This window comes from Equus caballus, chromosome 1 (genome assembly GCF_041296265.1).
Source record: "Equus caballus isolate H_3958 breed thoroughbred chromosome 1, TB-T2T, whole genome shotgun sequence".
Classification (NCBI taxonomy): Eukaryota; Metazoa; Chordata; class Mammalia; order Perissodactyla; family Equidae; genus Equus; species Equus caballus.
Genome location: NC_091684.1, coordinates 7487470 through 7500126, shown reverse-complemented (window position 1 = coordinate 7500126; position 12657 = coordinate 7487470). Strand labels below are relative to the sequence as shown.

General features: G+C 45.0%; 1 protein-coding gene across 13 annotated transcripts in view; it reads right to left on the bottom strand.

The window, feature by feature from the left end:
* The window catches only part of C1H10orf90 (chromosome 1 C10orf90 homolog), a 215883-nt gene that overhangs the window by 71245 nt on the left and 131981 nt on the right, over positions 1-12657 (bottom strand). For 11 of the 13 annotated variants that reach the window (XM_023637159.2, XM_023637137.2, XM_023637146.2 and 8 more), the window contains one exon: positions 5947-6038. In XM_023637159.2, the coding sequence (XP_023492927.1) occupies positions 5947-6038 (92 nt within the window). Of the gene's footprint in view, positions 1-5946; positions 6039-12103; positions 12237-12657 lie in introns of those variants that run through there. The other 2 variants (XM_023637162.2, XM_070275591.1) reach the window with 2 other exon arrangements.

Sequence of the window (12657 nt, the reverse complement as noted above, 5' to 3'; positions counted from 1 at the left end):
CCCTGGGTGTGAGGCTCCGGCCTCAGTGTTTGTAAAGCTTCCAGTGTGATTCCAGCGGGTGGGCACTACAAGAACCATTGGCGATGCTTCTGAGGCACCTCTCTCACCCTCCTTTCTCTACGTGGCGCTTTTCATGGCTGTAGTTTACCGATCAGAAAACTGAAGCGCACCTGGTGGCCAACCTAGACCATTTGACTTAGTATGCAGTCCCTCCCATTTTAGTTAAATTTAGTTCGTACAATCATCGTTCCTGTGTACCCTACAAAGTCCATGATCATACCCGGTAGGAACTCCTTTGACACTGGTGTTTGAAGAAAAAAATCAAATATCCATCTTGGAAAGTGTGCAGCATTGGTCTCATTTTATAGAGCAATGTTGCCCAAAGTTTGAGCCGGTGACTACCTCCATAAAAAACACCTATGGGAGAGTAAAAATGCAGATTTGTGGACCCCCCCTCCCTCCCTAGACATAGGTGGAATCAGGATCTATGGGGATAAGGCCAAGAATTGGTATTTTTAGCCAGATGATGATTCTGCACAGATGTGGTGCAAAGGGTGTGGGGCTAGGACTTGGACCTCCTGGGGCCCATCCTGAGCCTGGGGCCCCCAGACTGGCCATAGGACCTCAGAGGCGGCCTTGGGTTCCACATCTGTAGAGCAAGGAGGAAACAGGAATTCTTGTGGGGACTCTGGCCTTCCTTGTATGCTGGTCTCCACCGTCAAGAGAGTACCCCAGACTTCTTGCTCAGGATGCCATGAAAACCTTGGCCTTGACATAAACAAGGGGTGTCAGAAACATGGGGGGGTGTTTCTAGGAATGAGTAAATGTCATCTCAGCCTGGAACGAGGACAGAAAAGACCCTGACTCTGGCAGTGTCAACCTGGCTCCACACCCGGGCTGAGACAGGCAGCCACGGCCAGGAGCCCAGGGCCTAACACGCTGGAGGGATGCATGCCCTGGGGGCTGCACAGGCACAGCGAGTGTCGCTGCAGGAGGTCCCAGAGGCCCAGAAGAACAGGATAAAGAATCAGCCGCCACTTCATTACCCTGAGCCTGACAAGTGTGGCTGTGCCTTTGATCCCCTCAGAAGCAATCAGATGAGGGAAGAGCAATAACGAATGACGTGAATTTGAACTTATTTCTGAAGCTCCGGAATCACTCAGTATGTCAGGGTGACACTGTGCCTGGGGGATAAATGCTGATGGAAGCCCATTTCCAGAGAAAAACCTATTTGCCTTCTCTACCTCACAGGGAAGTTTTGGAGATCAAAAACGATGTTGGACACAAAAGTGTCTCTCAAAATATGAACATGTTATGTAACCTGGGTTTGACTTTTCCTGTGATTTAGCAGAAATCAGTGGAGAGCTGATATAATCAAACCTATGGAGAAATGAGGGAGTATTTACCTCAAAGTTATACTATATTTCCGTGGAATTTATAATGAATGCATTTGAGTTTATTTGAATTGCATAAATGGGAATGACCCCATGACATGCCCAATACACTGAAATTTTGATGAGAATGTAAAATGAGTGTAACTATTTTAGATGCACATTCTGTTATGCATAACACAGAACCATGGACAGATCATTTAACTATTCACGCAGCACAGAAATATTTATTGAGCATCTACTGTGTGCCAGGCTCTGTGCTGGGAGCTGAGGAGTTAACAGGCTGGAGATAACATCAAGCAGGTAATCAAATTACCAGCACAGGGATTCTGAGGTCAAATCCTACTGTGTTTGTTCAGGTGTTTAAACTCAGCTTTGACAAAAGCCCCAACCAATCAACTGAGAGAAACGAACAAGGAAACGCTGCGCTCTTTGCTCATCAACATACATCATACACTTGTAGAGAAGTTCCATTGATCAAAATCCTATTTCCTCATTGAGATCCATTACATAATTAAGATAAGGTCCAACCTCTTAAAAATCACTATCAGTTTGCTAGGGCCGCCATAACAAAGTACCACAGCCTGCATGACCTAAGCAACAGATATTTTACTTTCTCGCAATTCTGGAGGCTGGAAGCCTGAAGAGCAAGGCATCAGCAGGGTTGGTTCCCTCTGAGTCTTCTCCCTGTGTCTTCACATTTTCTTCTTTCTGTGTCTGTGTCCTGGTCTCTTGTTACAAGGACACCTGTCACATTGGATTAGGGCCCACCCTAATGACCTCGTTTAACCTTAATTACCTCGTTAAAGACCCTGTCACTAAATACAGTCACATTCTGAGATACTAGGGGGTAGGACTTCAACATGTAAATTTGGAGGAGACGCAATTCAGTCCATAACAGACTACAATACACCACTCTGTGTCCAGTTCTTCTTCTCGGGCTGGGAAACCAAGAAAGAGACAAGACAGAGGGACTATTTGATATTCCTAAATCAGCCGACTACTTTTGAAACAGGGCTAATTTTCTTTAAAAAGTAATCACATCTTTTGCATCAAATATCTTCCCCAATCAAGATATTTCAGGGTGTCACTCCATCTGTTCTTTCTACTGGGTTAACTGAACATGGCTTTGAAAAAAGATATCTTTTATCTAAAATAAAATTAACTGATGTAAGATTTGATTTGAAGGGAAGAAAATAATCTTGTATTTAAAGTAGAGCGTTCAAGGTCAGAGAGAGGCCAAATGAATAGTTGAATTTTGTGTCTTGCTTTGGTAGTAAATCACCCATTTCCTGACCATCACTACAGAACACTCACATTTGTACATTTTTGATTTCTTTTAAATGTTTCAAACATGATTTTGTAGTACTGGTAACTGCATTCATAGTTTTATGCATTTTTATTGACTGTTTTTGAATTTATGCCTTAAGGCACATTATGAAGACGGGTATCATTTCATAAATTGAAGAAAGAAAGAGATAAGTTGTGGATGGACAGAGAAATCGGATCCTGAGCCTCTGGAGTGAGGATGCCTCCATTCCTGTAGCAATTTATCTCTCCAAAGGATAAGCATCTAATCCAATCTATAGCTTTGAGATCTATATTTTTCTCCATGAGGCAATTCTTCCCTTTCCCACACCTGTACAACAACTACATTTGCCAGGTGGACCCATCTCCCCACAGATACACTCTCCAGTTACCTCCACGTTCATGCAAACATGCTTATTCCCAGTTAGTTGATCTAGAATCATCACCACTAGGTAATCGGTCAACCTAGTGGCATTTCATCCTGAGTGTAAGACATTTTCAAATGTATGAGTAACTATGGTATGTAGCAATATGGAAAGATGGTTTTAAGACAAATGGAAAAAATCAGAGCTTTTCTCACTTTCCATCCTGAAACTCTTGTCTTTCCACACATTTACTAGAAACCAAAAGATTCAGCGCAACGTAATGTGCAACAGTGAAAAGCTGACAAGAATCGAAATGTTTTTTAAGAGGGGAATGGGCGAGTAAATCATGGCATATACAACAGCATCATATTCTGTAGAAATTAAAAATAAACATTACAAAGAACTTAAAAGATACGGGAAATTGCCTGTGATAGAATGTCATGTAATAAAAGAGAGCTATAAAAGTGGGTATATATTACAGTCTTATGTAAAAAGAATGCATGGGGAAAAGAGAAAGAAATACATATAAATATTTTCTCATTTACGTATTTCTGTATTTTATTAAGTGTCTGCCTGAATTGCCATTACTTTTGTTATCAGGAAAATTTAAACACTGTTTTTTTAAAGGAGAAAATTGTGTTCCATATTTCATCCCTTTTAAATAATCACCTGGCTGAAGAAGTGCCTGCATATCATTTCTATAGCTTCGATGAGTTCTGAAAGGAAAAGTGATCAATCCTGTGCAGGCTCTGGAGGAGAGGCAGAGATTTACGGCAGTTACACAGGAAGGGCATCTGCTTGGAGTGTTTCATCATCTTACAGCATCCTTATAACAAACACACAGGGACAGGCTTGAAAAGCTCGAGGTAGGAGGGAAATTTGAAACTCACCCTACTGCTGTGATCAAATGAGGCAACACAGATCGTTCCAAAGCAGATGTTTAGAAGGTGTGATTTGTGGGAGTTTAACTCAGTCACAGATAATGACCAAGTGTGAGTGTGTGTGTGTGAGTGTGTTACAGAGACCCAGCCACATGGCCCCAAAGATCTATATCACTAATGACCAACCTCGTTAATTTCAACATCAACAGGAAAATGCTGAAATTTGCCAGATCAATATGAAAAACAGGTAGGAAAGAACTTCAGTTGGTAACTTTTCTTAAAAAGAGTAGTAATCAACCTCATGTTTATCATCCCCTTCTCTTTTTTTTATTGTGGTAACATTGGTTTAAACATTATATAAATTTCAGGTGTACATCGTTATACATTTCGATTTCTGTGATTACGTCATGTTCACCACCCAAAGACTAATTACCATCCATCACCGCACACATGTGCCTAATCACACCTTTTGCCCTCCTCCCTCCTCCCTTCCCCTCTGGTAACCACCAATCCAGTCTCTGCTTCTATGTGTTTGTTTGTCCTTGTTTTTGTCTTCTACTTATGAGTGAGATCATATGGTATTTGACTTTCTCCCTCTGACTTCTTTCACTTAGCATAATACCCTCCAGGTCCATCCATGTTGTCACAAATGGCCAGATTTCATCATTTCTTAAGGCTGAGTAGTATTCCATTGTGTATATATACATCTTCTTTATCCACTCGTCCCTCGATGGGCACCTAGGTTGCTTCCATGTCTTGGCTATTGTGAATAATGCTATTATCCTCTTCTTAACTTGGCATCTCCTCCCAGGATGGCTCTCAATGACGCACTCCGCCTCCTGCTCATTTCCTTCCCTGCAACCTTGGGTTCCTGCTCCTGCTCCCACAGACGGAATTAATTATAGTCCTGCATCTTTACATCTTCAGATAGTGAGCTCGGTGCTTCCACATAGAAAGGGCTTTCAATATTGATGACTAAATCTCAGGACTTAGAATAGCATCCTTGCTCCATCGTGTGGGATTTCAGGCCTGGGGTCTCTGAGCTTTATTAAATGCAGAGCTGAATCAAAGAATAATACCTAAGACAAGCATTTTGGGGAGGAATGATTTTTTGCAGATAACCTTATTCCTCTAATCTGTTATGAGAGATTGATTCTTATAATTCCACTCTCTCCTAGAATTACAAAGGTTGGCAGCAGAATATCCATATGCGAAGGAGAACAGGTGCCTTGTAAACTGTAACACTTAAGACTGTTCTTTCAGGCAGGAAAGTCCATATTTTAAGTTCTCATAACTGGAGTGAGACCTCTTCTATGCCAGCCCTTTAGGGCAAGATAAGAACAGCAGCTCTGGAGCCAGGCAGCACGTGGACTGCGAGATTTGGGGCAAGTCAACTACTGGAGCTATCACAGCTTTAGTTTTTTCATCTGCAAAATAGGTACATTGACCATACCTCCCTCCCAGGATTGTGGGAAAGATGAAATGAGTCACTTACACAGAGCTTGGCATGTGTTACATTGGCAATATTAACCTCCGTGTGCAGAGTTCATGGTCCTCTAGAATCAGAAACATTTATAAGCATGACCTCTAATTTTCTTCCCTATTTGAGACCACTGACATTTTATGCAGCTATAACAACCTGTACCCGCTTGTTAGATTTCAAATTACCTCTTCTCCATCTTCGAAATGTTATATGGCATCATTCTCTCTCTCTCTCTCCCCCTAGCAGATTAATTTTGATTTAAAATTGAGATTCAATCACCGTACTCTCCTATGATACTGCAAATCCACAAATTGTTGCTGAAGATTATAAAAGAATAATTGCATATATACTGCATACTTTAATGTAACAAGTCTTAATCATTGATGGTTAGATTTTCTGCTGCATTAATTTTTGACTAAACAAAATAAAATGCAAACACATCACAAGTAGGCCAACGATCATGTTTTATAATTGGCTGCATTTTGCTGACTACTCTAGAAGTTAGAAGCATATGTTACCTCAGTGAAGTCGGATTTCTTCTCTGGAACACCAGACTGGAGATTTTTAAGGGCAATTTGATCAGTCGTACTGTACCGGTTGTCCCGTAATCCTAGGCAAAGGGAGATAATATTGCTACTTTTTAGTATACGAAAGGATAAAATGGAGTATATAACTACTATAAAATTTAATGTCACCTACTCGAGTATTATACTAGCCAATAGTGAATCCAGTCTCTTCTGACTCCTGATAAAACCTTGTACATTTCTTCCATTCCACCCCCCTCCATTTAGGCTCTCTGAGTTCACTGTTATTTAGTTTATTAGGCTGCAAGATTCTTTCTTCCACACAGCTGTCTGTTCCTAGACTCATAACAACTGAGTGAGTTTAGCCTTCTCAAATTCTCCCATGTCCTGAGTTCACACTCAGCAGGAGAGAATCACATCTATGGATTTCCCAATACCACTAGAGTTAAGAAAGGCTGGAATATAAGACCAGCCTTCATCCAACTTCTTAATGCAACCATTCTCGAAAGAGCAACGAGCGACTCAGACTCTGATAGTGAAACTACATTGGAAGGTCTGAGGATAATTTTGTGATAATATTGTGAGGATAAATCAGACACTGTGGATGGCCCTCCACATAAACAACTGGCACAATGATAGCCAAGAATATCATCAGGTCCAAGTGCACACAGCAGTGGACCAAGATGGTAGAACCTGGGTTCTGCTCCTGGCTCCACCATCAACCAGCTTGATAACGATGAACAAGTCTATGGAATCACTCTATGGAATTTCCTCATCCACCAAACCTCCCCTGCACGCCTCATGGAGCACCGGATAGAAGGAAAAAGCACTCTCAGATGCAAGCTAGCAGTATTATGACGTCTGCCTGGGTGTCTTATCGCTAATGCAGGAATGTAAATCAAACACAGAAGGTGGGGTAAAGACACCACCCAGACCAGGTAGTAATTTTGCCTCCACAATGCAGATATTCTGGGGAAAATGATTTTTCAAAAGGCTGCAAAGCATGGTTCCCCAACTGCTAGTGAAGGTGATGAGAAAGAAGAGATTTAAGAAAGCAGCTCTCTAATCCTGTGTTTATCAACTTGTGAGAAGGGTTTATTAAAAAATTTAGATATAGGGCTGGCCCCGTGACCGAGTGGTTAAGTTCGCGCGCTCCGCTGCAGGCGGCCCAGTGTTTCGTTGGTTCGAATCCTGGGCACGGACATAGCACTGCTCATCAAACCACGTTGAGGCAGCGTCCCACATGCCACAACTAGAAGGACCCACAACGAAGAATATACAACTATGCACCGGGGGGTTTGGGGGAGAAAAAGGAAAACATAAAATCTTAAAAAAAAAATTTAGATATAATTTAAAGTGCTTTACGGGGAAAATGATGCAATAGTATTTTCAAGTTTGGCTGGTTTGCAAAGGGGTGAGGACTTGGCTCAGGGGCCTACCGCTGACCCATCCAAAGCCTGTTCAGCTGTCATCTCATCCTTAGATGACAACAGAGCCCCCATCAGCTCTAACCCAGATGTGTGGCTGTCCCTCCATCTATGCCTGTTATTGAGTGACAGAGACAATCATCCAAGATGATGTGCACAGATTACTTTCCGTGAAGTGCAAATATAAGACCTGAGAGATCTCATGGATTTCTGTGCTGAGTCGATGCATCATGATGAACTGACAATAAAGCTGATGAAGACAGAAATCTCCTGGCTCTCGTCATGTGGCATCATGGTTAAGAACTCTGGAGTCAGCACAGGCTTTGGGGCCAGACAGGCCTGAGTCTGCATCCCAGCTCTGCCCCAAGCTCACTCGTAGTAGGTAAGTTGCTCACCCTCTCTGAGTTTCTTCATCCATAAAATGCAGACAATAACAGCTCCTGCCCAGCCTTGCCAGCGATGCACTGGGGTGATGTATGTAAATTCGGGGGCCAGGGGTGGGGTGTGTCACCAGTTATGATTGTTAATGAGTAGGACCAAGTCAGCCTCCCCACAGATCCTGATGGCCACTATCACCATGGCATCAGAGGTCTCTGGAATCAGACCACAGAGTCCCAGGGTCTCCAGCTATATGTGTGGCTTTGGGCAAGTTACTCAGCATCCTTGGTTCCTTGCTGTGAAATGGAGATAATAAGAGTGCCTACTTCATAGGCTTCCCGAAAAAGATGAAGTGATCTCAGTAACTAGCCCTTAGCACGATGCCCAGAGCATAACAACACACAATAAACATTAGCTACGGGGTAGCACCGTCATCTCTAGCAGTGGGGATGGAGGCCGCCATGATCAGATAAGCAGGGGCTGTGCATGAGCGTCCTATCGCTGGTGCAAAACAAATGACCACAAACATACTCCCTCACAGCTCTGGAGGTCGGAAGTCTAATACAGGTCTCCCTGGGCTAACGTCAAAGTGTGGGCAGGGCTGCACTCCTTTGGAGGTTCCAGGGGAAAATCTCTTTCCTTGCCTTTCCAACTTCTAGGGGCTGCCCACATTCCTTGGCTCCTGGCCTCACTTCACTCCAACCTTTGCTTCTGTCATCACATCTCCACCTCTCTCTGACCCTTCTACCACTCTGTGATTAGATTAGGCCCACCAGATAAGCCAGGGTAATCTCCCCATCTCAAGCTTGTTAACTTGATCACATCTACAAAGTCCCTTTTGCCACAAAAGGTAATTTATTCTCCGGTTCTGGGGATTAAGACATGGACATATTTTGGGAGACCATTATTGTGCCCATCACAGACTATCTGGAGAGACTGAGGTAGACGTATTGAGTGGAACGTAGGGCCTTCAAAATAATGACTATAAAGTCAGTATAGAAACATGGGAAAGCACTTACAATGCAACGTTTATTGAAAGAAAGGAATCAAAAGCTTATGAACCACATGATTGCAACATGACATTTTTTTAAGTTTGTGGGAATCCACACAAACAGTAAAGTTGTAACTTAGAGTCATGAGCCTATTTTTGAGTGAAATTGAGGTATGACTAAAGCCAGGCATGAGGGTGCCCGATACATTAATGACCCCAAAAGACATCAGGAGGTGAGTTACCAGAATGTTCTAAGTATAGACTTTGGTAAAGAAAGATCCTGCTTCAAATCCATCCCTGCCACTAACCACTTGGGCAATTTAAGTAATTTTGGGCAAGTTACTTAAATTGTCAGAGTCTTATCTTCCCATGTGTCACAGGAAACATAAGACCTATCTCTTAGGTGGTTACAAGGAATAAAGAGATGATGAATATCAAGAACTTAGCAGAGTGCCTGGCATGTAGTGAGGAAACATCCCCTGTCCCTTTCCACCTGACCACATAACTGTCACCACTGATAGAGGCACCTACCGTTAAGTGACCCCCCGACTGGCATCACTGAGCAGGCAAAGCTGCTGGACATTTGGGGAGGTTAGCGAGAACCAGACTGATGGGAGTTTTGGCATGTCCCGGGAGCTGGGGTGGATCACTTTCACGGGAGGAGTGTTCATGACTCCAATACAGAAAACAGCAGAAACCAGGAGAGCTTGCACCTGGCCTTGGTTTCCACAAGAGATCCTCGTGTAAGGACAGGAGGCGGCCAGGCTGGTCTGCTCCTTCCATCCACAGTGGGAGCTGGTCTGTCCCTGAACTCTCACAGGGGCAGGGGCTTGCCCCAGGGGCATTGGGTTAATTCCACTCTGCATCAAGAAATTGTCCTGATTAGAAGGAAACTGGCAGCGGGTGGGCAAGCCCTGAGCAGGACACATGCTAGACACGGCTTTGTCGCAGGAGTCCCACAGCCCAGGTCCAAATTCTACTTGTGTGGCTTTGCGTAGTTTCAGTAACCCCAGTTTCCCGCTCCGTGAAATTGGAAGCCGGCGCTGACTCTTTGTGCCCAGCCCTGTTCCCTTGCCGAGGGTCTGCCCCATCCCTCAGCCTCTGGGAGGGTAGCTGTCAGTGGCTCACAGCTTTGCTCTTCTCTGAGAATGGTCCTCTATGAGATTATGTACCTTTCTCCACATTGGACCACAGCCAATGGTGGCTTTTAGGGGTACAAAAGCCAGGGCAACTCTGTTATTGATGCTCCAGAGCATAAACTGAGGGCCAGACAGTCCCTGAGACCCCATCCTTGCTCGGCTTCTTCCCCTTCCCCATCAGGCCACTCTAACTCTCTCATGTTCTTTCCTGAAGAGCACTCCCCACACATGCCCCCCAATCCCTGCCTCAGGCTCTGCTTCTTGGAAACCCCACCTAAGACAGTGTCCCACCACACAGGACTGCTTAAGAGTGGGGGCTCTCAAAGTAGGGATCCCAGACCAGCGGCCTCAGTATCACAGGGGCACCTGTTAGAAACGCACATTCTCAGGGCCCACCTACTGACTCAGAACCTCTGGGGTGGGGCTCAGCCCTCTGTGCTTTAGCAAACCCTCCAGGACATTCGTCGCAGCCAAAGTCCAGCAACACTGTCGGTCTTAGACCAACAAGCTCCTCTACGGATGGTGCGTTTGAAGCCCTAGGAGGAAACCATAATGCTTTTGATTCAAAACCACCCCATGGCTTTTAGAAAACCACACCTAGGAGATCTAAATGGGGCTTTTTACCGATGGCTTCAGTTAGAATGAAGCCATCAAGAATGCCAGCATGCTTTTATTTTGAAATGAATTAAAAATGAGTCCAGTTAGCCACCCAGTCATTGCTGGTTTATGAATCAGCCATCTTTGGTGCCCAGTGCTCCGGTCCTCTGTGCCCCGGGAGTATGTCCGTGCACCAGCACGTCTGAAGAGCTTTCTCCTCTGACACACTTGGAAGGATTGGATGTGCTTCTGTCTCCATCAGCCTGACCCACTTGTCCAAAGCCACCCCTCCCACTTTGAGCCCCTTCCCAGAGGCCATAAGCATCACGAGTGACATTAACTGAACACATCATGAGGGCCTGAGCCAGGCACTTCTGGAATCGAGATTTCCTCCCTGGAGGAAGGTGTGCTTCAGAAATGCAATGCAACTGAGCAGGAATTTAAGCAGCACTCAGGGTGCTGGAGGCCCTGGGCTGAAAGGCAAGGGCAGGTGAGATGCTCTCCCCTCCCACGACTCTAAGACGAAGTCACAGCTCTGCTATCCCTGGCCTCAGTAAGCCACAGAGAGAGCCCTGCCAGCCAAGGGTCCCAAGACAGGTTCGGCGGGGGAGGAATACTTCAACTGACCTTGCAGTATGGGGTGGACTTAGACAAAACTGGAAGCAGGGTAGGGAGAATGGGGTGTGGCCCAAGGAGAGGGAAAATGTAAAGGTGAAAACTGCATCAGCACAAAAGCAGCAGCTACAGCGTATCTGGAGACCAGCAAGTAGCACACTGGGTGAAGCGTAAGACACTGGCAAGGAATTGCACACAGTTCGCACGCGGCACCCGCCACTGCTTGAGTTGTCTCTACAAAAATAGCAGACAAGCAACATCATGTGTTGCCTAATGAATCAATCCGTCAAAGTCATGTGTAAACGACGAACACTCCAGCCCTTTGTAGTCTAGTAAGCTGCCTTGATTTCATATCTATACCATTCTCATCAGGGACACAGAAAGTACATTCAAATTCCCACTTCTTGGACTCCAAATGCCTTCCCTCACTTCTAGTCTTCTGGGAGTCAGGGTTTGCTCTGAATTTTACCAATACCCCTTTTTAATGTTTTAAAATAGACATTCTTCAGAGAGAACCACTTTTCAGATTGAAATTAATCATCTCCGTGAGATTTGACCCTTTTAACCACTCCATGCCTCTGGAAAATCTTTCCATCTTTGACTTCTGGAAGAACATGGTCTTCTCACTGTCTTCCTCCCTCCCAGCTACTGTGTTTTACTTTTTTGTGTGTGTTTCTCTCCTTGAATTCCCCTGTTCTCCCTCTGGGCCTTCTTATCAAATCCCAGACACACCATGGCCTCTGCCAATAGACCAATGCCAGGGCAGGACCCAGATCTCGTCTGTGGGCACCAGCCCTTAGAAACAGCTGGATCCAAGTCACCTCAAACTCAGCTTTTTCCAAAAGGGAACCAACCAACTCCCCTCAACTTGCTGCTGACTCCCCCTGCCTCCCTTCCTCTCCCTCCTTCTCCCTGAGTCTGTTATCTTGGTGAGCAACCACCATCTTCCCATCACCCACAATAGAAATCGAGGCATCCCCCTCCACACTCCTCCCTTTCCTCACCTCCAATGTCCAGCTGAAAGCCAAGGCCTGCTTTATCTTACGAAAAAGGCTCTGGTCTGTCCCATCAATTTAATCTTCTCTGTACTGTCTGGTCTCGGCAAGGTCACAATCAAGCTGGTAACCCACCAGCCTCATCTCCTGTCAGTTTCCCCCAAATCGTCCTGACATCACCAGTCTGTGACCTTGTAGGGGTCACAGGTTCCTTTGAAAACTCTAATGAAAGGGATACATTTCCCCCAAGAACAGGGCCTGGGAAACATACGTGTAAAAATCTGAGCACATGTGCACAGGCTCCTCGAGCTCAAGGAAACCAGAAGAGAAATCCTTAAAATAAGGCTGCGTCTACTTCCCAGATGTGGCATGCTTCAGTGTCTCTGTGTCTTTGATCTTGGGTGCCACCTTCTCAGTTTTCCTATTGGGCTAACTCCTCATCCTCTGAAACAGCTCAAGTTCACCTCCTCTTAGAGGGGCTTCTTGGTCTGCCCCTCCTCCACACGCCCTCCCACCTGTGTCGGTGCCTTTGTTCGCTTCCTGCGGCTGCCATAACAAATTAC